The following is a 23,842-nucleotide window of genomic DNA, read 5'->3' as shown; positions in this document are numbered from 1 at the left end:
TACCGCCACACCCTATGCCGCCACCTTCGTCCTCTCTCCTCCTTCATTTTCCCTCTGCTCGTTGCCCTCCTCTTCCCTTGCCTCCACTCTCGCAGCTCCATTATCCCTGCTCTCAATCTACTTTCCTTTGCCCCGCTAAAACCCAACATCTTCCCCGATGATGATGTGTTTCCCCCGGTAACATCGTACACATTGTTCCTCCTCCACTAACAACAGCCGTTACATTACCACCACCTCCTCCACTCATCAGCATCCACAAATCTCCTCCTCCGGCAACACCAACACCACCAGCAGAAGCAACAACAACCTCCTCTTGTGGTGGTGGTTGTTGTTGAGGGGACCAGCTGATGTCGGGAGGGAGAATTGAAGAGAACAATAGCCACCATCGTCGAACCCAAAACCACAAAAAACAACCAAAATCGACGCTGGAAGAATCAAAGAGAACAATCGTCGCCGATGCCGCAGTCGAACCCAGAACCACAAAAAAAATCCGAAATCGACCCCGGAAGAATTGAAGAGAACAACCCACAAGAACGAAGTTGGGTTCTCTTTACTCCATCAATCCCAAACTCAATTTCCTCAACAAAACCACCTATTTTCGCACAAACCCCCATTCATTTCCATCAAAATTAGCCATATTCTTCACCCAGTTCTTCAATGCTTGATTTTTGGTATTACTATTGCTTAAATTAGGAGATTTGTTGTATGTTGGGATTGTAATTGATGGATGCGAATTAGCCGTAAATGGAAGAAGGAAAGGGGGGAGAGAGAAAGATCTGGGAAGATCAAGGAAGAAGGAAGGTGGTGGTAATGGAGTAGGAGAGAGAGAGTGGAGAAGTGGAAGGAAAAAAAATGGTTGGGTTAATTAGGTCGAAATTGGTTGATTATGAGGATAATGACGTCATGAAGGGGTATTTTACGAATTATTGAAATTTGATTGCCGTTTGGTGAATTATGGTAAAACTCGGGAGTATTTCATGAAAAATCCGCCAATTTAATCCCAAAGGATAAGAATCGAACCCTTGACAATGCTACGGAAAAAGGGAAAACTCACCACTTGAGCCAACCCCAATTCCTAATGTAACAAATACGGAGTACATTAGCCCCGTCTGAAGGTATGTCTCACGAATCGGCCACGTCTTTGCATGCTAATTCTGTTTCTGCAGTAGCCCCTTTAGTTGAAAGCAGGAAAAGGCCACGTGGTTCTTTGAATGAAACACACATCAACCCAACATCTGATGAAGGGGGACAAAATGGGTCTGCAGGTGATGGGTCCTCTACTAATGCTTTGTTTCTTTCCTCTTCACCACCAACTGTGGACCTGCAATCCTCTTCGGTTAGTCAGCCCAATGGTAATGGCCCAAATCCATCTCCTGAACCTGGGTTCTATGTTTCTTCTGCTGGTGTCTTTACTTATGGGCCGTATTTCCATGATCCATTTGGGGCTGGCCCAAGTAACTGGTTTGGCAGGCCTTCTTCCACTCCTCCTAACTCAATGGACCAGTGTGTCCCAATATTCAGCCCACCTCTTGCCAATGGGTCTGATATAGTTATGGGCCTCCCTATTTTCGATCCTCACCAACATGTTGTGCGTGACCCGTTTTCCCGAAATAATGGACCCTCAGTCCATGAGCAACCCAGGTTTCTTTCTTCGGTTTGGGGTACACTATCCCACGGGCCATTCTTCCCCGACGGATTCGGATCCGGGCTTGACCCTCATCAATTCAGGCTGGAAGATAATCCTACTCCTCCAAACTCACCAGAAAGAGATGATTTTATAATTGGGTCTCCTTCACCGTCCCTGGGTTCGTCTTTTCCGACGGTGCCGGACAACAATTCCGGCTACGAAGATGACTCTTCGTCGATTGCTTTTCATTTTGATCATTCACCTGGCGACCAGCAATATTCGGCGGAGTCGGAGGTTTTGCAGGAGATAAACAGCACCAACGAGGCTCTTCACGGCCACGATGACGTCGCCGCCGCTGAAGGGGATGCTCTGGTTAACATCGACAATGGCCCGGTTCCGATGGATTACTCCCCTGCATCATCGCAGGAACTCTTCTCTGAAGGAGATGTTGACTCTACTTGTTCTTATGAATCTCCGCCGAATCTGAGCATCAAGATATCTCCTTTGAAGCTGGCTTTGTCAAGGAAAGGGGATCGTGTCTGGAAATGTGTAAAGAATATTTGTCCTGCAAAGCGAAAAATGCCGGTTGAGAATGAGAGCCGTGGTTCTGCTGGGATTAAAGGGATTGGGAGTGAGGTTAAAGAGGATGTTACCTCTCCTTTGTGTTGTCCTTTTCTTTTACCTCTAAAAAAGAGGCAGTGTTCTTCAGGTTCAGAGTTGGGAAAGTCAGGGCCTTCTGTGGGGTTTTCTTCAGGTGATGTGGTCCCTGCCAATGGGCCACCCGTAGTTAAGTGAAGGTGTGTTCCTAAAACTGTAGGGGTTTGGGATCAACAGACTCCCCTAAAGTTCCTTATTTGGCTTCCTTAGTCCGTTCTTTTGGGTTAGATGTTGTTTTTGTCATGGAAACAATGGTCTCTGTAGATAGTGCTCGTCAAAAGTTGGCTTCCCTTCCTTTTTCAGAATTTTGCGGGGTGGATGCGGAAGGGTTAAGCGGGGGTTTAGTCCTTTTGTGGTCTTCTGATGTACAAATTGTGCCTGTTTCAGTTTGTAGCAACTTTGTACTTTGTAAAATTTCGAATGTTAATAGTGAAATAAGCTACATGTTGTTTGTGTACGTAGCGCCTCATTTAGCTGATAGAACCTTGGTCTGGGATAAGATTTCTTTAATTTTAGCCCAATACCCCAAGATTGTCCTCATTGGGGACTTTAACCAAGTTGAGTTCTTAGATGATAAAATGGGAGGGTCATTGTACACCCCGGGTCGTCACAAGTTTATGCAATGGCGCCTTGAAAATGGGTTAATGGATATTCCTTTTTCAGGGTGCCCGTATACCTGGACAAATAACCACCATGATAATTCTCTCACATTTCAGAGGTTGGATAAGGCGTACGCCTCGGGGACATGGTTGTTGGAAAACCCTGACACCTCTATCCTTCATCAACCTATTTTCTTATCGGACCATGCTACAATTATTTTACGCCTGGATTCAACGCCTCGTTCATCACGTCCTTACCGTATCGAAAATTGGTGCCTACAGGCCAAGCAGGTGGTTGAGTTTATTACGTCTGTGTTTCAACGCAAGTATGTAGGTTCGCCTATGTACATTCTGCAATCCAAATTGGTTGCCAGTCGTCATTTCATGTTAGATTGGTGCGTTCGGAACAGACGTAGTTGGGGTATTAGTTGGAGGGATTTCTCTACTATTTTGATCTCTGCTGCCAACTCCATTGGCCCCGGTCCTGCTGCAACTCTTTTTCTTACAACAAAGGATGAGTGTGTAGCTAGAGCGCAGGCTACCTTCTTATACTGGCGTCAACGTTCTAAGGTTAAATGGGATGCTTTTGGTGAATGTCATTCAAAGCTCTTGTTTGCGTCAGTTCAGGCTCGAAAGCGTAGGAACACCATTTCTACCTTACAGAATGATGTGGGTGAATGGGTTTCCTCTCCTCCTGCTCTCCGTTCGCTCATTTTTGGTTTTTACTCGGACTTATATGAGGTCAATAAGCCAGTTTCCGATCCTCTCCCGTATGACTGGGAGCAGCTCCAGCTTCCAGTTTTGTCCCAGGAAAACAGAGAGTTCTTGATGGTTCCTTTCTCCCCTGCAGAGATTCGTTATGCCATGTTTAATATCGCTGACAACAAATCTCCAGGTCCGGATGGTTTTTCAGCATCGTTTTTCAAAACCCACTGGGGAATTGTGGGTTCTCATGTCATTAATGCTGTTCAATTTTTCTTTGCTCATGGGTTTATGCTCAGGGATTGGAACCGCACTTTCTTGGTGCTCCTCCCTAAAACACAACATCCTACGTTGGTGTCCCAGTTTCGTCCTATTGGACTGTGTAATGTCATTTACAAGTGCATTTCGAAGTGCCTGACCCATCGTATGCGCTCTGTGCTTCCTTCTCTGATTTCGGGCAACCAGAATGCTTTTGTTCCAGAGCGTCTAATGTCAGATGAATGTCTGATTGCTCATGAGTTGATTTCTTTCGTTAATCGGGCTTCAACAAGGAGTAAATTCTATGCAGTGGTCAAACTTGATATGAATAAGGCTTATGATAGAGTGCGTTGGGATTTCTTGTTTCAGGCCTTACAAGCGTTTGGGTTCCCTCCATACTGGGTCAACATCATTCGGCAATGCGTCACTACGGTGTCTTACCAGGTCCTTGTAAATGGTGAGCCTACTCGGGCTTTTCATCCAAAGTGCGGTTTGCGCCAAGGAGATCCCCTTTCTCCTTATTTATTTGTTTTGTGCATGGAAGTGTTCTCTTCTATCTTGCATCGTGCGGAACGGATGCACTTGATTGAAGGGATTTCTATATCTCGAGGCGCTCCTTCGATCTCACACTTATTTTTTGCTGATGATTCTCTCCTGTTTTTCCGGCTGTCTCCTGAAATTTGTGACCAGGTCCTGGCCTTACTGTCTAAGTTCAGCTCTATTTCTGGTCAGGTGATTAACTACCAAAAATCCTTTGTCAAATTCAGTCCTAATACTCCGCAGGACTATCGTGACTTCCTGGCTACCTCCTTGCGGTTGGGTCAGCGTACCTCTTTAGGGCCTTATCTTGGGGTTCCAGTGGACATGGGTCGGTCTAAGTGTGAAGCATTTTATGGCCTTGTGGATTGCATAGCACGCCGAATTGCTAATTTTTCATCTTTGCGCCTTTCTTCAGCGGCAAAACTGGTTGTTATCAATTACGTGCTCATAGCCTCCATTACACACGTTCTCTCTGTTTTCAAGATCCCGAAGTCAATTTGTGATCGGATTGACCAGTTGTGTCTTCAGTTCTGGTGGCGCTCTTCTGCAGATTCCAGGGGGATAGCAATGCTTCCGGCATCCATTTTACATCTTCCGAAAGGAATGGGGGGTCTGGGAATTAGAGGTATTCAAGGTTTTAATCAGGCTCTTCTAGCTAAGAATGCTTGGCGCATTGTTCACAACCCGCAACTTCTTATGTCTCGTCTTTTTAAGGTCCGCTACCCGAATCTTGGTCTTGCTGGTTCTCGGGCTTCAGGTTCTCGTCCTTCTTGGGGGTTTAGGAGCCTTGCTGAAGGTTTCCAAGTCTTAGACCAAGGGATTGCTTGGAAACCCGGGGCAGGGAATTGTATTCGCATTCTTAGGGATGCTTGGGTTCCAGGTCTTTTGGTTCGTTTCAGGCCGTCGGTGGTTGAGTCGGTTAAGCCGACTCATGTTTCCTCATTACTAGATCCGCGTTCCTACGCGTGGAAGGTTGAGCTGGTGCATCAACTTTTTGATGACAACACAGCTAGTCAGATTCTGGCTCTGGAACGTCCTTCTATGCAGAAGGACGATTTTGTCTACTGGAAGTTTTCTTATGACGGGAAGTTCACGGTCAGATCCGCGTATGCTATGCTCATGAGTCAGCACCATAATGTTGCTTCGTCTACCTCAGTTCCCTCCGCTTCTTGGTGGAAACATTTCTGGGGGTTGAAGATTATGCATAAGCTTAAGGTTTTCTTTTGGAAATTGCTTAAGCATTCTCTTCCTTTAGCTTCCTCTCTGCAACTTCGGGGTATGCCTATAGATCCAGCATGTTCCTTTTGCCATCGGTATCCGGAGACTTTTGAGCATTTATTTTGGGATTGCCCTATGATGACCCAGTTCTGGGCTGCTTCTTCTCTTCGACTTTTCTTGCCCTCTTCGTCAGGTTCTTTGGAATATTGGTGCACGGGGTTTATGGCAAACTGTTCTTCCTGCAGGTCTCACCAGGTCCTATTAGATAAGTTCATTTCTATGTTATGGTCTGTGTGGATTCTCCGCAATAATATCAGGTTTCGAAATGCAGTCTGGGATCCAGGAGTTTTGTTAGTATTAGTAGAGTCCTGGACGGTGAGATGTTCTGAGGTTCGTGCAAGGTCTGCCCCCTCTGCAGATTATGCGCGCAGTCTCTGTCCAAAAAAGTTGGACCATCCTGGTTTTCCTTGGTCAGTTATGGATTCTTCTGTCACATGTCTCATTACTGATGGTGCTTGGAATTCCACAACTAATGAGGCTGGGTTAGGTTGGATTCTTCAAGATCCTAGGACTCTGTCTCATACTGGGGGAGGGGCTCAGGCCTGCGTTTTAGCTTCAGCTTTGCAGGCAGAATTATCGGCTTGTTTGTGGGGGATTCGAATGGCTATCAACCGGGGTTTTACTAGAGTCCTTCTGTTTTCGGATTCTGCTTTGCTTGTGGACTTGGTTACTTCGACTCAACAGGGTCCTGTTTCTATTACTTGGGCGCTTCAGGATCTGCGACGGCTCCTGAGTTCATTAGCGATGTTTTCAGCTCTCAAGGTCTCTCGTCAGTATGTGTTCCCGGCCCATAAGCTGGCCATTTTGGCGCGTTGTCGACATCTCATTAGGCATAGATTTTAGTTTTTTTTATTTTGGTTTTGCTCTGTTTTTCGTTTGTTTGTTTCTAGTCCTCTTGTCAAAAAAAAAAAAAAAAAAAAAAAAAAATACGGAGTACATGTTTAATGTCTTAAAAAAATCACTCCAGATACGCTCATTTATGATTATTAATTGTCTATTGTCTAACATGTCCAAACTGTAATTATATGGAAGCATCCAAGCCCCTCCATATTTTAGTGCATGTGCATTTATTGTTACTGTTTATAATACCAAAACCAGAAATTACATTACATTTCCTTTTTGTTTCGAAGCAACATTACATTTCCTAGACTGTAAATTAAACAAAATAAAAATAAAAATACTTTTGCTATTTAATTTCAGAAATTGCATACGGAGTACTAAAGAACAGGTAAGAAATATAATAGTTCTATATCAATTGAACTAAAATTGTTATATGCATGGTTTATTATTATTATTATTATTATTATTTTTTTTTTTTTTTTTTTTTTTTTTTTAAATTTTATTATTATGATCACACATCGGTATTTTGCATCTTAGAAAATGTCGTATTTATATATATTTTTTATTCGATTACTCGTAGAATGATGGGTATCAAGACCCTAGTATACGTTGTGATCTTATGCTCGTCTATGATAAATTATGAAATAGAAGGCATTCAACTTTCTAAACAAGAAAAACTTCAATGGATTAAGCAATTTAAGCTCCTCAAAAAGCCAAGTGTTAAGGCAATCAAGGTTCTTTTTCTTTTTTCCCTTTTCTTTAATTTTCTCCATTTACATGTACATAATATATTTAATTTGCAAATTTATCCGGAACTAAACGTTATTTATGTGTTTCATTTTGTTTGTTAGTTTTTCTTACAATTTTTTATTTTGGCAAGAGCAATTGTGGAAGGTGCTAGTTTATTATAATTATATAACTCTTGTAATATAATCAAGAGTTTAATTTGCAGACAATACATGGAGACTTGTACGATTGTGTGGATTTCTATAAACAACCTGCATTTGATCATCCTCTGTTGAAAAACCATTCTTCCCATCCACAGGTTCATGATTTTTAACTCTAATTTCTTTTTCTTGTTATATTCAATTAGGTGTAGTTTCAAAAAAATATTAGAAAAACATTCTTCCCTTCCACATGTTCATGATTAATTTTTTTTTTTTTCTTATTATGTTCAATTAGGTGTAGTTTTCAAAAAAAAAACGTAGCACTTCATATCAGCCCCGGTCCTGATATTTGGAGGGGCCTAGACAAAATAAGGGATCAAGGCCCCTTCCGAAATAATACTTCTTTAACTGAAATAATATCATTTTTGTTAAATCCATTATATTGTTGAATTCAAATCAATCAAAACTTACTATATCTCCTTTGCAGGATCCTAGAATTTCAAAATCATGCTCTAGTCGATCTCTTGAAATATTTCAATAAAATAAATACTCACTTAATTGCAAGATAATTAATATGTATAAAAGTTTTTTTTTTTTTTTTTTTTTTGTAAATAAAGGTTCATTTTGAGCATATAAAAGTATCAATTAATTTTGTCTTCATTAAAATTTGATATCTATTTTAAAACTTATAAACCTTATAGTCCATAAAATAAGCATTTTTTTCGCCCACATATAGTTACATCAATTAGAACTGAGTACTAAAAATCAAATACTACGTACATATACTCAACGTAAAACACAAAATAAAAAACATTGACAAAGTTTAAAAAAGAAAAATTCAAAGTAAAACACAAAATAAAAATATTGACAAAGTTTAAAAAAGAAAAACCAACGTAAACACAAAAATAAAAATATTGAGAAAGTTTAAAAAACAAAAGAAATGAACAAGTAAGGGGAGTTGAACACTAGACCTCTAGTAAACATCAAAACATTAACACCTACTTTCAACCAATGAGCCAAGAAAATAATATGTATGTTTAATGTGTTGTTTATTACTAGTACTAAATTACTGAACATGCTATTATTTTGTGCCCCTTTTCGCCTTGGGCCCTAGGCGGTGGCACCCCTCGCCTACCCCCTAGGGTCGGGCCTGCTTCATATGATTTATTATTCTTGCCCTAATTATTTGTCGGGATTTAGTTGAAACCAAGTTTTGTACCAGAATGGCCAGAAGCTAAAAATGAGGTATTGGTTGAGAATATGCAATTAGAAGATGAAAGATGTCATGAGGGAACTATTCCAATCAGACGATGGAGTAAAGATGAATTTATCCAAATATTGCAATTCACAAAAGATTATATTTCAAGATCCAAGCCTAACACTAAAAATCAACAACAAACAGGAACTCATGTAAGCCTTTAATCCATTAGTTTCAAAATAGTTATAGCACTTGAGAGGTTCCTAATATACGTGTTCTTAATAAGGTTTGCTTTATTGTTGTCGCAGTTTGCAATTGTTCAAACAAATTCCGACCCAAGTAAAGTGAAATATTATGGTGTAAACTGTGAATTAAATGTTTATAATCCGCATATCATGCCACAACAATATTCATCAGGAGAGATGATCATTCAAAATGGTAATGATCGGATACAAGTTGGTTGGACCGTAAGTTACTCCACATCTTTCTCTTTTTTCGTAAGGATTGTTTAACGCATGCAAATGTCTTCGTACATTATTTGGTTTTTTTAACCTTCTATGTACTCGAAGAAAAAAGTAACACTACATCAAACAATATACTCAACTGTAATTTGCTCTAACTTTCATTTCTTTTCAAACATGTAGGTTAATCCAGCGTTAAACAAAGATAATCGCACACATCTTTTTCAATACTTTAATGTGAGTATGTGATCCGATATTTCTCTTCTCTTCTTATTTGTTTTTTTGTCCCTTTTAAACAATATTTTTGTCTTTAATTTTTAGGCTGGTCAATCACATTGCTTCAACATGTTGTGCCCTGGATTCGTTAACGTCAATAAAGACATTCCAATTGACTTTGCTGTGAAACGAACCACGAGAAGAGGAAGTTTGAAATCATGGTGTATAGCGCCCTTTGTTTACCAGGTACTATTTCAAATTTCAATTCTTCATAATTAGAAAAATAGGCAATCTGCTAAACTAATGCCCATAATACGTTGAAAAGGATCCTAAAACAGGGCATTGGTGGCTTCTACTACGCGATCCAGGTAAACCAGACACCATTGTTGGTTATTGGCCACGAGAGCTATTCACCGGTTTGGCAAATGGCGCGACTTATATTGCAGTTGGTGGAGAGGCATATAGCCCACCTGGTCAGCCTCTTCCTCCCATCGGAAACGGTTATTATCCGGTTGAAGATGCTACATTATCTGCATTTTGTGCTCGTCTTGTAGTTTTAGATTCAAACCATCAAAAGATTAGCCCTAAACAAACTGAAAAGTATACCGATAATTGGCATTATGGAGTCTATGATAGGGAACATTATGACAATTTAGGAAGAACAATCTTCTATGGTGGTACTACAATGTAATTACATTTTCAGAATTGAGGAAATAAAAACAACAATCAGTAATACTCGATAATTGACGTTTGCATTCTTGTTTTTCCTCCTTCCGTGATACCATAAACACCACAAGTATTCTTGTTATACACGAAACAAATGTATTAACGCGAAGGTTACAACATAGAGCTGCAACCCAAGCAAAGGTGCAGCCTACATGTTTTACAAAGGACATAAAAGCTACACCAATAGCATAACAAAAGATAGACAATGTTTGCCTGAAACCAGAAAAGCAACGGAACACCAACACAGACAAGCAAAGCAACGTAGGTTTTGCAGCCTTTGAGATCGAAGTCACGAAGTGTTGCACACATAACACATCATTTGTGGCATCCATGGTGTGTGACGATACTTAACAATTTCGTAAACTCGTACAAGGTATTCATACATCAAGGATTGAAATCACAAAATATTGACAGTTTTACACAAGCTATGATTTTTATCAGAGTCAAAAACTATGATTTTTATCAGAGTCAAAAACTATGATTTTTATTAAAATATTTCATTTAAAATAAAATTCATTTATGCATGTACCATATAAACATAGTTTTTTACACTGTACCAATTAGTAATCGGCAAAACCGTCAAAATAATCATGACGGCACAGTGTAGAACGAAAATCGTGCTTCGGAAACCATGACCTAGTATAGTGAGAGTGAAAAACATGGATGCACAGCTTCTCCCTTATCAACAAAAGGAAAATTGCATATCATACAATATACGAAGTATATGACTAAAATCATTAGAACGTTCAGTTGAATACGTATAAATCTCTTCCGGTAATCTACGTAAGACATAGGTTTCTGAAAGAGTATTAGAAGGGTGGCTAGAAATTTCAGTGGCTTGGGCTGGTGGGAAGATTAGGGAGTTGGATAGTGGGTGGTGTACTTTTTGCAAAAATGTACATCTAATAAAATATATAAGAATCACTATTAAAATAATACCTAATATTAGTGAAACTTGGATAATCCATTCATATATTCCACGAAATTTGAAGGGATTATGGCCATCACCACCATCTCCTATGGAGAGTCCAAGTTGTGCTAGTAGAGTTAATACAACAATAAACCTGTATCAAAACATTGAAATCTAATAAGTTACAAATAATTATATTGTACTAAATTTAAAATTAAAAAAGTTAAACAAAATTCACACTCCAAGTCTCTAACTGAATAATCCAATGCCAAACTTGCCAAGGTCCGCATGATGAGCTACAGATTAATTATGTCCTAGAGAATTTTGTTAAATAATACCTGATTATCGTTACTGTAAAGATAAGCAAGGATATTCTTTTACATAGCTAAATTTAACATAAAAGTCGGTTTCTAAGGGATAAAACAATGCGTAGGTAAAATCTACTACATTATGAATAAATATTCATTTAGGAGTTAGGACTTCAATGCAGTTATATAACTTCTCCACAGAGTATATGAACAAAACTGCCCTTCCTTACTTTATCGTCTAACTTTGAACTATTAGCCGAACCAAAGATCAGAATCAGCCCCCATTCTTTAAATACCCTATATTTATAGGTTTCGTTCACCTATAATGGTACCTGAATTTGTGCACAGAATGAGCATAAAAGAAGTCAACCAGTGAACCTAAGATGGTTTACTGAGTCATGCACGGTGGAAAAACAGAACTGCATCGTTTTGTTTTGTTTGTTTTTGCACATGCTGTGATGAAGTTTAGTAACAGTGTAGGCATGCAATGGAGACGGCCCGAATAATTAGTCTAACTCAATTACAGCCATGTTTCTATTTTACTTATTAGGGAATCCAGACTACCAAAGCAGAGGAACGAGTATTACTCCATGACTACTACTTAACAGTTAACATAAGGATGAAAGATCAAATAACAATTAACATCTATGTGAAGATTTTTCCAAAATAATGCAAAATTAGCACTTGAGCCATACTACATAAAAAGAAAACTTACCAAGTAACGTGGACAAGACTCAAACTAGAGACTAGAGCCACTTTATGGCACTAATCTGTTGAGGAGACTGGTGTGATCAAGAATGGGTGTTATGTCAGGAAGATGAAGAATAAGGTGAAAAATATATTTTGACGCACAACTGGTGGATGGAAACAAAGGTATGCATGGTATTTATAATAGCATGTATATGCTCCTTATGCTGTTAGAAATGGGTAATGAGCTTGGCAAATTTTTATTTACAGGACGCCTAAAATGGAAACTTTCAGAAACTTTCTTTCCTATATACGTAGTATATTAATTAGTTGTGCGTTATTGCCTTCTTATTCATCAGCGATCAATAATGTATACACGCAAGCTGTGGTAACAAACTATCAACTGACAAGCTAAGTGATACATGACAAGTTAAGTACCTAAGTGATATTGAAATGAGGTGGGAGTCACCCTTTCTTTATCTTCCTTTCTGCTGAGATTAAGGGATTTGGTTGGAATTGAAAGTCCTTCGAAAGACCAGAAACAAAAGAGAACTTAAAAACTTTGGTTAGTGTATGATTTATTAACGAGGTTTGACGATTTTTATTTAACACAGAGTTTAAAGATATTCGAAGGAACATTAAACGTCTCAGTAACAACCCACTAAAGCACTTGATAAAACAATAATGAAGGACTCAGACTACTGAATTCTAGAATCTTATAAGTTATAAACTTATCAGAAAACTAGAAAAGTATTCAAGCACGAGGATTGCTAAACCTCAAGTGGCTTGTGTCCATATGGACACAAGTGACTCAAATACAATTATTTTTAGTACCAACACAACTTATGTCAGTACCAATAACACAAATAATTTGTATTGGTACTTCTTAGCAATGTATTGGTATACCAATACCATACTAGTCTTAGTACCAATACCAAATTAGCGGGTACCAATTACAAGTCACTTGTGTCCATATGGACACAAGTCACTTGAGGCCAAGACTTCCTCATTCAAGCACTTGCAAAAGTTAAAAAACTAACTGACTTGTAGCATAGGGTATATAAATATCATCTTATCAAAGGCAAGTTACTTGCAAGCATTAGTTTTTCTTACCTGCTTAAAATAGTTGGCTGATTTAGATGTTGCTCGTCATCTTTGACAACAATAGAATGCTTGACTTATCGCAAATTTTTCTGCTCAGAACCTAATTTGTTGAAAACCCACCCTTCAACTTCCCATCAAAACCATGCTGCCAAGAACAATGTATGACCATCAATAAGCATAAGCATCATCTTCAATTTTCAGAAAAGTTAAATTGAAATTCTACTTAAATATCAATTGCCCAAAGACCTCAACCCCAATTTTGGTTGGAAGCCTAAATAAAAAGATCATTTCCTTCTTAATATAAAAAATGGACGAGGGTGCTCAAGCAAGTAAATCTGCAATCTATGGAACATGAACCCCGCAATTTGGGGATTGATTAATTGCATTACAACTAAAAACCAAAACCCTAGCCCGCAAAATTCACCCCCGTGATCACCGAATTATCCAACGATTTTTCACCGACAAACCTAAGAATTCAACAAATTCCATTCACAATGTACAGAATTGTGTAATTGGGTGTTAAAACTACCAAAAAAAAAAAAGCAAAAACAATTATACCTTCGTTGAAATAAGATGAAACCATTGACCCGACCACCACCACAACCGCCGCGGTATAAGACGCGCCGCCTCCATAGCAGCAAGATTGACCATCTTAAATTCGTTATTCTTCAACCTCAAGCTGGTGTTTTGGTAAGATTTTTTTGCGACATTGGGAAAGTGTGTCATCATCAGTTCATCATTCATCAGAAGCGTGTATGGGAGGGACACGGTGATATTGAATTTGCAGATAGATCTATCCATCTAAAAACCCGGTTCTAATCCTTAAAGTAAAAAAATAAGAAAAAAAACCCGGTTCTAAGAGTTTAAACGAGGCGAGCAGAGTCGAGTCGAGCTGCTATGACTCTACGAGTGCTATCTTATAATACTCCATATCAATCAATTGAGATTGACATTAGTGGTTAAGGGTCTCTTGCTCCTTAACCAAGGTCTAGGGTTCGAGCCTTGGGAATGGAAAAAATCTAAACTGGGAGGGATGCCGCCCATCGAGGTACCTCGTCAAAGGCGGTGGGAACTCCTCGTAGTAGAACCAAAAAATAATAATACTCCATATCAACCTGAATAGTTGGCTGATTTAGATGTTGAAAATATGATCTCTTTCCATTCTGTTGTGTTTTTGCGTTAGATTTCAATAAAACTACATAGTTTCAGTGTAGTAAGTACCCATTCTTTGGTAAAGATGTATGCGGGATCGAAGAGGATGTCAATCTTTCGACTACAATCAGACGAATCAGACGGAAATCATATTTGTCACGGCTACACCAGATCTATAGACCCCTCGTCAATGAAGGCTGTAAATCTCAGCGATATAAAAGAGGGTATACAGAATGTTTGATATACTACGATCGTAGCTATGGTGAAATGAAGTTTTTATTTGATTCGATTGTTATGTATTTGTTAGATTTAAATCTTTATGTAGATGTCATATGACCTTTTATCAATGAATTAATTTGTTTATAAAAAAAATAAAAATAAAAGAAATTATATATGGTAACGTTTTTTATTATATGAATATAAATGGACGTGTTCATAAACATAAAGAGTAAGAGTTGTTCACTTGTTCGTGAACTTAGATGAACAGGCATATAACATATATTTATGTTTGTTCGAGCTCTTTATTAAACTAGTTTAGAAAGTTGTTCAAGTTAAACTCGTTTATTAAATAAACTGACATAAACGCCCCTTTAGTCAAGCTCGAGTAGTTCATAGAGTTTTGGCTCATCTACACCCCCACCCGATTCAATACCAACGTACAAAACATGGATATCCATTTCGTACAAGAAAAGGATGTTTTGGGTTTGATTCAGGTAATCAGGTGTTACAAGTTCCTACGAGTTACGGAGTATGAGTCCGCAAATATTTTCACAAACACTACAAGAATTTGTATCTTTTATGACAACCTAATAACGACGGGTAAAAATCCCGTCGTAAAAGGGCTTTTGCGACGGGGATAAAAACCCAACAAAGACGGGACAACCGTCGCAAATGATTTTTACGACGGGTTAACGACGGGATTTTCCATTAACGACGACCCCCTTTTATGACCGCAAATTGGATAGTACAGGCGTGTGCACGTAGCTCTAGGTGCACCGGGATCAAAACGACCAACATTAAACATAAAACGCGCGTTTTTATTAAATTCCCAGAAAAAAGAACAATGCCCTTGAACAAAAGAACAATTCCCCTAAACAAAAGAACATTAAAGGCTCTGTTCTTTTCAGCTATGTTTATCGCGTTTTTATTTGATTCGTTGTTATTTTTGCGATATATATTCTTCTGGGTTTTATATTTTGAATTCAAACTATGAAGAGGAGAGAGAAAGTGTGAACTAGGTTTTCTTAAATGGGTTTTAGAGAGAGAAAGTAATGAAAATCCCCAAAAATTCGTTGATTTTTCTGCTTCAACATCAAATTAAATTGATTTTTCTTCTTCAAACCTGAATTCTGCAGCTGGTAATCTGATTTTGGGAGGTAATTTTTCAATTTTGTAATAATAAATGGTATGTTTTGATGATTTTGATTTTGTAATAATTGTGTTTTTGATGATTTTGACTATGTTGATGATTTTGATTGTGTAATAATCGTGTTTTGATGAATTTGATGATTTTAATGAATCAAATTATGTAATAACACGCTGATTTTGTTGAAATCGTTGATTTTGAAGATTTTGATTACGTAATTACGATTTTTTTTCCCAGAAAAGAACATTTTTACCTATTAAAGGAACATATGTTCGTATTAAAAGAACAGTTTCATTATGCTCGTATTAAAAGAACAGTTTCATTATAGTAGAAAAATAGACCATTTGCGTTTCATAATTTGTTCTTTTATTTTACTGTGTTCTTCTTTTTTATTATTTTCAATTTTATTTGCGTTTCATAACTTGTTCTTTTTATTTTATTGTGTTATTTTTCTTGTTACTTTTTATTTATCCTTTGTTTCTTTGATTGCGTTCTTTTTCTTGTTTTTATACATGTTAACCTATTTTTTTTTTCAGATATTAAGAATAATGTGCTTGATAATTCATAACAGAATGATGAAAATGATGATTCCGAATCATATGTTATTGTGGGACAAAGTACTTGACTTGTTCCTTTTAGTCTCTATATTTGTTCTTTTAGTCTTTTCATTTGTTCTTTTTATAATACTCTGTTAAAATAACAAAATAAAAACACGTGCACAGTTCTCATTATGCACTCTTTAACAATTTTTCCTTTCTCCTTCTTTGTTCTTCAATTATTTGATTCTACTTCCTATTTGTTCATTTTCTATTTTTCAGCAACTATATATATAATAATTGTACTTATGAGTCATAATCATTAGTCATTTTATAAATACATTTTAGAGAGAGAAAGAGAAGATGATTTATATTCTCTCAACATAAGAGAGATTTTTTGAAAGAGAAAGAGTTAGATGGTGAGTGATAGAGTTAAAAAAACATTTTCTCCTTATTCTCTCTCTAAAATTCCTTCTGAATGTTTCTTGTTTGTTGAAAATGAGTGAATTAAGAAAAAACACTAGTTCAATTTGGTTAGTTTTCGAAGCAAGAGAATCTCTGGAGAGCGTGATATTTTCCGAGGATTGAGATCAGTTTTTTAAGATTTATTAAAAGATATTGATGTTCCTGATACATGTTGATCAAGTGATTAAGGTACGTTTCCTTGTTCTTTCCTCTAATGTTCTTTTTCAAGTTGTTATGTTCTTTTCACAACTTTACTTTTACTGTGTCATCAACATAGTTTGTTCTTTTAAATCAACATAGTTTGTTCTTTTATATCAACGTACATAGATTGTTAAAAAAGAACATATAATGGTTTGAAAAGAACAAATAACACTTAAAAAAGAACATAGTCCGATTTGTGGTAAAAGAACAAAAAATACTTTTTTAAAAAATATAGATTTAGTTTTAAGTGCATCAAAAAATCTTCGTTTCGTCTTTTTAATTAGAACATAAAATCGTTTGAATAGAACAAATAACACTTAATAAAAGAACATAGTTCTGATGCGTGGGATAAGAACAAAAATACATTTAAATAAAAATATAGATCTAGTTTTAAGTGCATCAAAATATCGTCGTTTTCGTCTTTTTAATTAGAACACTAAGTGGTTTGAAAAGAACAAATACAACTAATAAAAGAACATAGATTTGTTGTTCTTTTCGTCCCTTTCATTCTGTTCTTTTATTTGATAAGGAAAAAGAAAATGTTGTTCTTTTCCATGTGTTTTGTTCTTTTTTCTTCTGTTTTATAAAAAAGTTGTTGTTCTTTTTTTAATTATTTTGTGTTCTTTTTAACTTATTTATGTTTTTTAATATTTAATAACATTATCGATAATTATTTTTTTTTGTTTTTCTGTTGTATTTTTCACACGATGTTCTTTTTGAAAAATAATTGTTCTTTTTATAGTTTATCAGGAGAGAGAATATGTTATTTTTATTTTTGTATATTTTCTTTAGTTTTTTAGCATTAGTGTTCTTTTCAGGTTTTAGTTAATGTTCTTTTCGTTTACTTTATTATGTTCTTTCTATTTAGTTTGTTATGTTCTTTTTCGTTTTCTTTTAATGTTTTTGCGTTTTGGTGCAGGTGAACGTAGATCTACGTGCAGGCCCCTGCACCATCCGCGCGTTGTTTTATGACGGGTTCGCGACGGAAAATCCCGTCGTTAATCAACAATTATTGGTCTTTAGCGACAGGATTTCCCGTCGTTAATAGCACAATTTCTTGTAGTGAAAAGACATATCTGACAATTATTTTTGGAGTTTCAATCCAATCTTAGTGTAAGGCTTACTTACTCCCACTATAACAGCGGGGTGTGATAGAGAATAGTTTATATTCTCTTCATACTCTTAGGATACATTTTGGAAATTGTATTTCCTCTGTTAGTATTTTCTAGCAACATTAGTCAATTTCATGCATGACAATGTATAACTTTGATCATTCATATCATTAATTCTTTTAAGCAAAAATTATAAAAAGTTGATGTTTTAGAAAATACAAATTGAGACAAATCTAACCAAATTTCACATGGTTATATTTTATCTTACTTATAAATCACCAATAATAATCAAAATATAATATGTGAATAGTGTAAGAAATCTATACAAGATTTCACACGGTTATGTTTTATCTTACTTATAAATCACCAATAATAATCAAAATATAATATGTGAATAATGTAAGAAATATAAACATCACGAGTATTAAAAAATGGAGGAAATATAAGATATCCAAATAACAATCAAAGCTAATACATTGTAACTCATATACGCATTAATGATCAGGGAGTTTATACAAGTATAACAAATACATGCATGTTTAATGGTTTATAAGAAATCACTCAGATATGCTCATTTATTATCGTCTTCTAATGTCTAATATGTACGAAATGTAATTTATATGGAAGCAACCAAGCCCCTCCTTATTTTAGTGCATGTGCATCAATTGTTACTGTTTTTAATACCAAAAGTAGGAGTTATAATACATTTCCTAGCCATCTCATGCAAAACACAGAGTACTTTTGTTAAAATTGCATACTCAAGAATAGGTAAGAAATACAAAAATTATTTTTGCATACTCAAGAATAATTCTATAATCCGGCCGAACTAAAATCGTAATATACATGGTTTATTAAAATTATTTTCCCTTTTATGATTAAAATTATTAAAATTGTAATGTACATGCACCGATATTTTGTGTCGTATTCATATATATTTTTTTGTTCAATTACTCGTACAGTGATGGGTATCAAGACGATAGCAATTTACTTTGTGATCTTGTGCTGGTCTCTAGTAAATTATGAAATAGAAGGCATTCAATTTTCTAAACAAGAAGAACTTCAATGGGTCAAGCAATTTAAGCTCCTCAAAAAGCCAAGTGTTAAGACAATTAAGGTTCATTTTCTTTTCCTTTTGTTTTTCCTTTTGTATATATGGAGTACTTCATATAAAAATTTACAATTTTTTTCAAACCTAATAGTATTGATTTTACTAGCCGTAATCGGGTGTTAATTTTCGTTGAATTGCAATAATTTGGGTGGCTTCGTATCCTTTTATGGCGGTCTTGAGGTTTTGAGTTAAAATGGTTATGAATTTATGATGATTTCTTAAGGATTTCTCATCAAGGCGGGCATATTTGTAGAAAAACGTTATTTATGTGCTTATAATGTTCGAAAATGATAAAGGTCGCAACATTCGACCTTTAAGCCGTGTCACAATGATTACATGTCATGCTTATGCGTCACGATTTAAATTGGAAACTAAAATATTTAACTTATATAATCTATTACACACGTTACAAAAAAAGTAAGAAAATCTTAATATTTTAATTTGTTTTCTTCTTTATATCGACTACCTTATTTACATATTTTCATAATAAAAATATTGCATTGATAGTAAAAATATTCTGATGACGCATAGCCTAAGTGGCGCCTATATGTACCAATTTAAATTCTGACACGTAAGATTGCGACAACTAAATGTTATCGCAATTTGCGACCTTTATCATCATAATGTATATGACTATATGCTCATTATGCTGCTAAAGATGGATAAGTGTTGGCAAATTTTAACTTACAGGATGCCTAAAATGGAAAATTTAAGCAACTTTTTTTCCTGTATACTTTATATTAGTTAGTTTTGCCTTAATGCCTTCATATTCATTATTGATCTATGATGCATACATGCAGTCTGTGGTAACCAACTGACAAGCTAAGTGCGTAAGTGATATTCAACTGAGGTGGTAGTCATTTACCCTTCCTTTCTGCTGAGATAAAGGATTTTGGTTGAAATAGGAAACAGAAGTAGGCTTTTAAAATACCAAAAACAAAAGATAAATTTAAAACTTCTGGTTGTGTATGATTTATTAATGAGGTTTGACGATTTTTGTTTGCGTACAATTTATTGATGATTTGACGAAACATAAATAATCTTACTAACTTAAACACTAAAAACCCACTTTAGCACTTGCGAAAACAACAAGGACGGACTTAAACTACTGCATTCTAGAATCTAGAACCAACTTATCAAAAAAGTAATCAAGCACTAACAACAGTAAAAAACCGACTGACTTGTAGCATAGGGTATATGATATTGTCTTATCAAATACAAGTTACTTGCAAGCATTAGTTTTTCTTACCTTTCTTAAAACAGTTGCCCGATTTAGATCATCCTTGTAATCTTTGACAACAATAGAATGCTTGAATTACCGCAAATTTGTCAGTTCAGAACCTAATCTGTTAAATATCCGCCCTTTAACTTCCCATCAAACCCATGCTGCCAAGAACAATGACCATCAATATCACCAGATGAAACTTAAATCAGGGACTATTACTAACAACAAAAGAATAAGCATCATCTCCAACCTTTAGAAAAGTTAAATTGATATTCTACTAAAATTTCAATTGCACAAAGACCTCAACCCCAAATAATGGTTGGAAGCCAAGCAATTATTAACCCCAAATTGATTTTCTAATTTTTAAACATTATTTAAAAAATTGGAAAATGGTGCTCAAGCAAGTACATCTGTAATTAATGGAACATGAAAACCCCAATTTGGAGATTGATTAATTGCATTACGACTCAAAATCAAAACCCTAGCCGCAAAATTCACCCCATGTTCACCAAATTATCCAACAAATTTTCACCGACAAAGCTAGGCAATCAACAAACACAATTCAACATTTATAGAATCGTCTAATTGGGTGTTAAAACTACCCAAAAAACCAAAATAATTATACCTTCGTTGAAAATCGATGGAACCATTGACCCGACCACTGCCACAGCTGCGTAATCAGCCGCGCCGCCTCCGCAGCAGCAAGATTAAGCATCGTACATTCGTTACTCTTCAACTGCAACCTTACGCTGGTGTTTTGGTAAGCATTTATTGCGTCGTCATCAGTACATAACTCATCAGAAATTCAGAAGCGTTCATGAGAGGGACACTCCATTTTGAGTTTAATTTTTCAACCAGTAACTTCGGTCCGCCTATGCTCCAGATTATGATGTGAATAATAATTAGTTATGTTTGAAGTTTTTCACATGATAATTAGTCTATAATACACTGGTACTTCCTCCGTCTTTTAATACTCGCAACGTTTCTTAGATTCACGCATGCCAATTAGACGAATCTAACAAGATCCCACGTGACTATGTTTTATCTTATATAAAAAACACTAAGAATAGTCAAAGTAGATTATATGAATAGTGGCAAAAGTCCAAACGTTGCGAGTATTAAAAGACGGAGAAAGTATTAATTTTGAAAAGATAACATGCAAAAGATTATATCTCAATTGGATAATGCTTTAATGTTAAAATCATATTTCCCAATTTTTTTTAATGAATGTCGATTGATAGCTTACAATAGTGGAGTAGTACACTATGTATTCATAAATGGAATAGGGCATTACTATTCGACGCCCACTTTTACGCAAAACGCCCATCTTTATTTAATGAAATGTCCCTCACACCCCACCCTACCCCACCTCACCCACTCTCACTCACCCCCACTTCCCCCACTCACTTACCTCACTTTCTCTCACTAGACCCACCACTAAATTCCGGCAACCACTATTTTGTCGGCCTCACCTTAGCCACCGCCATCATTGGCCCGACCACCACGTCATCATCGTGATTGAAGTGAAATTTTGGCCGAGAACGTAAATGAATTTTTATTATGTTTGTTTATTTGTTGACTATAATTAAGTTTGCATGTTTATTTGTTGACTATAATTAAGTTAATAATTATTTAAGGAAAAAAATGTTCACTTGTGTTCATTTGAAAAAATTATTTATTGACATTATAATTAATAAATGACCCTAAAAAACCTTAATAATGCATTATTAAAAACGTAATAAAAATATTAACTAAATAATAATAACAAATGTAATAAATTCGACGAAGAATTAGTTGAGGAAAAACGCGTAATAACAAAAATGAAAAAACACGGAATAGGGTTGAGATCCCTATCTTGTCCTAGGGAGAAAATTGTAGTGGGAGCCCTATTCCGTGTATTGTAATGGCGACAAAAGGGAAAAAAGACATGGAATAGGGTTGAGATCCCTATCTTGTCCTAGGGTTGGAATTGGGTTGGGAACCCTATTCCGTGTTTTGTAATGGAGACAAAATAGGAAAAACACGGAATAGGACTGAGATCCCTATCTTGTCCTAGGGTGGGAATGGGAATAGGAGCCCTATTCCGTGGTTTGTATAGGCGACAAAAGCACACGGGATAGGGTTGAGATCCCTATCTTGTCCTAGGAGGGAATTGGAGTTGTAGCCCTATTCCGTGTTGTAATGGTACAAAAATGATAAACACGGAATAGGGCTGAGATCCCAATCATGTCCTAGGACAAGAATTGGGGTATGAGCCCTATTCCATGTTAACAACAGCAAACCGACAAATCTTGAAATAAACAAACAAATCATGGAATGGGGATGAGATCCCTATTCTTGCCTAGGTTGGGAATAGGGTTGAGCTCCCTATTTTTTCACATGGAGGGAGGGAATAAGGTTGAGATCCCTATTCATGCCTAGGGAGGGAATAGGGTTCACATCCCTATTTCGGCCTAGGGTAGGAATTGGGCTCTTAACCCTATTCCATGTAATCACATAATTAAATTTATTCTTTGAATATTTATTGTCTTGTTAGGGTAGTTTACGGTTATTATCAGTCGAAAACTAAATAATTGACAAGAATAAGACTAATATTTGTTTGTTGGTTAACGCTTAAGCTAGGTGGTAATATTTTTTTATTATTTTGAGTCGATATGAAATAGGTGAAACACACTAATTAGTAATTGTAGCACTTTTTATCACTAAATTTTTAAACGACGTGTATCGTTAAGTAACACGAGTACATTTAATTAATTATTTAATTAATTGAATACGAGTAGCTTTGTTGATGGTGGTGCATGCGCCGGTTGGTATTTTGATGAATGGCGATGTATTCTCCGGCAGTGGGTGGCGGAAAACAAACCAGTTAGGTGGGGGTGGTGGTGGGTGGCGGAGAAAAAAACAAGTTAGGTGGGAGTGATGGTGTCGGTGGTGGATGGCGATGGTGGCTGCCTAAATTGGGAAAGGGGTGGGTAAATTAAAGAGAGAAAAAGTGATGTATGGGGTTGGGGTTGGAGTGGGGGTGGGGTAGGGGGGTTGATTTTTTATAAGGGTAATTTTGGATTTTCACCATTAAATAATGGGCGACATGTGTAAAAGTGGGCGTCGAATAGCGTGGCATATGGAATATACTTCGATTAGGGAGTATATACAATGTAACAAATACTTCTTCCGTCTTTTAATACTCGCAACTTTGTTAGTTTCACGCATGCCAATGCACAACTTTGATCATTTATATCTTAAATTCTCTTTATGCAAAAATTATAAAAAGTTGATATTTTGAAAATACACATTGAGACGAATCTAACAAGAATCCACATGACTATGTTTTGTCTTATATAAAATGCACTAAGAATAGTCAAAGTAGATTATATGAATAGCGGCAAAAGTCCAAACGTTGCGAGTATTAAAAGACGGAGGAAGTACATGTTTAATGTTTTAAAAGAAAGGGGGTTTACTATTTACCGCCCCATATAACTTAAAATTGCACGATTTATGTACCCATATATATATCCTTCTTTATTTATTCCTCTCTTAACTTTTCACCCCAAATCTGACCACCACCGGCTAGCACCACCGGCCAGCACCTCCGACCACAACTGCCTGCACCACGTCGTCGGTGGAAAAATGTGTAGCAATGTTTACATGGCCGAGTCTACTGGTGGAACGTTGAATTCAC

At 36.4% G+C, this 23,842-nt stretch overlaps 1 protein-coding gene and 1 long non-coding RNA gene across 3 annotated transcripts; one reads left to right on the top strand and one right to left on the bottom strand.

Moving 5' to 3' along the window:
- Positions 1-8,076: 8,076 nt before the first annotated feature.
- LOC110795183 (uncharacterized) lies at positions 8,077-9,711 on the top strand. The gene is made up of 4 exons (XM_056830523.1): positions 8,077-8,798; positions 8,895-9,053; positions 9,231-9,284; positions 9,369-9,711. The coding sequence occupies exons 1-4, from the start codon at positions 8,649-8,651 to the stop codon at positions 9,540-9,542; spliced, it is 537 nt and encodes a 178-aa protein (XP_056686501.1). The 5' UTR covers positions 8,077-8,648; the 3' UTR covers positions 9,543-9,711.
- Positions 9,712-10,006: 295 nt separating this feature from the next.
- LOC110795621 (uncharacterized) lies at positions 10,007-21,077 on the bottom strand. Of its 2 annotated transcripts, XR_002535343.2 has the most exons (5): positions 20,789-21,077; positions 20,188-20,324; positions 13,557-13,677; positions 13,008-13,143; positions 10,007-11,053 (listed from the first exon to the last, which is right to left on the bottom strand). It is a non-coding gene; the product is annotated as an uncharacterized lncRNA (long non-coding RNA). The 2 variants fall into 2 exon arrangements; XR_002535344.2 differs by lacking the exon at positions 13,557-13,677 and having other exon boundaries at positions 20,789-21,074.
- Positions 21,078-23,842: the final 2,765 nt, after the last annotated feature.

Source organism: Spinacia oleracea, chromosome 6 (assembly GCF_020520425.1).
Source record: "Spinacia oleracea cultivar Varoflay chromosome 6, BTI_SOV_V1, whole genome shotgun sequence".
Lineage (NCBI taxonomy): Eukaryota > Viridiplantae > Streptophyta > Magnoliopsida > Caryophyllales > Amaranthaceae > Spinacia > Spinacia oleracea.
The sequence above is the reverse complement of the archived record's forward strand: the minus strand, read 5'-3'. Positions and strand labels throughout refer to the sequence as shown.

What these genes read in the sequence shown, in the direction of transcription:
- LOC110795183 (XM_056830523.1), top strand. Translation starts at nt 8,649, where the DNA reads ATGCAATTAGAAGATGAAAGATGTCATGAGGGAACTATTCCAATCAGA. An exon ending in GGATACAAGTTGGTTGGACC is followed by an intron (nt 9,054 to 9,230) that starts GTAAGTTACTCC and finishes TCAAACATGTAG; the next exon opens with GTTAATCCAGCGTTAAACAA. An exon ending in ATCTTTTTCAATACTTTAAT is followed by an intron (nt 9,285 to 9,368) that starts GTGAGTATGTGA and finishes TTTAATTTTTAG; the next exon opens with GCTGGTCAATCACATTGCTT.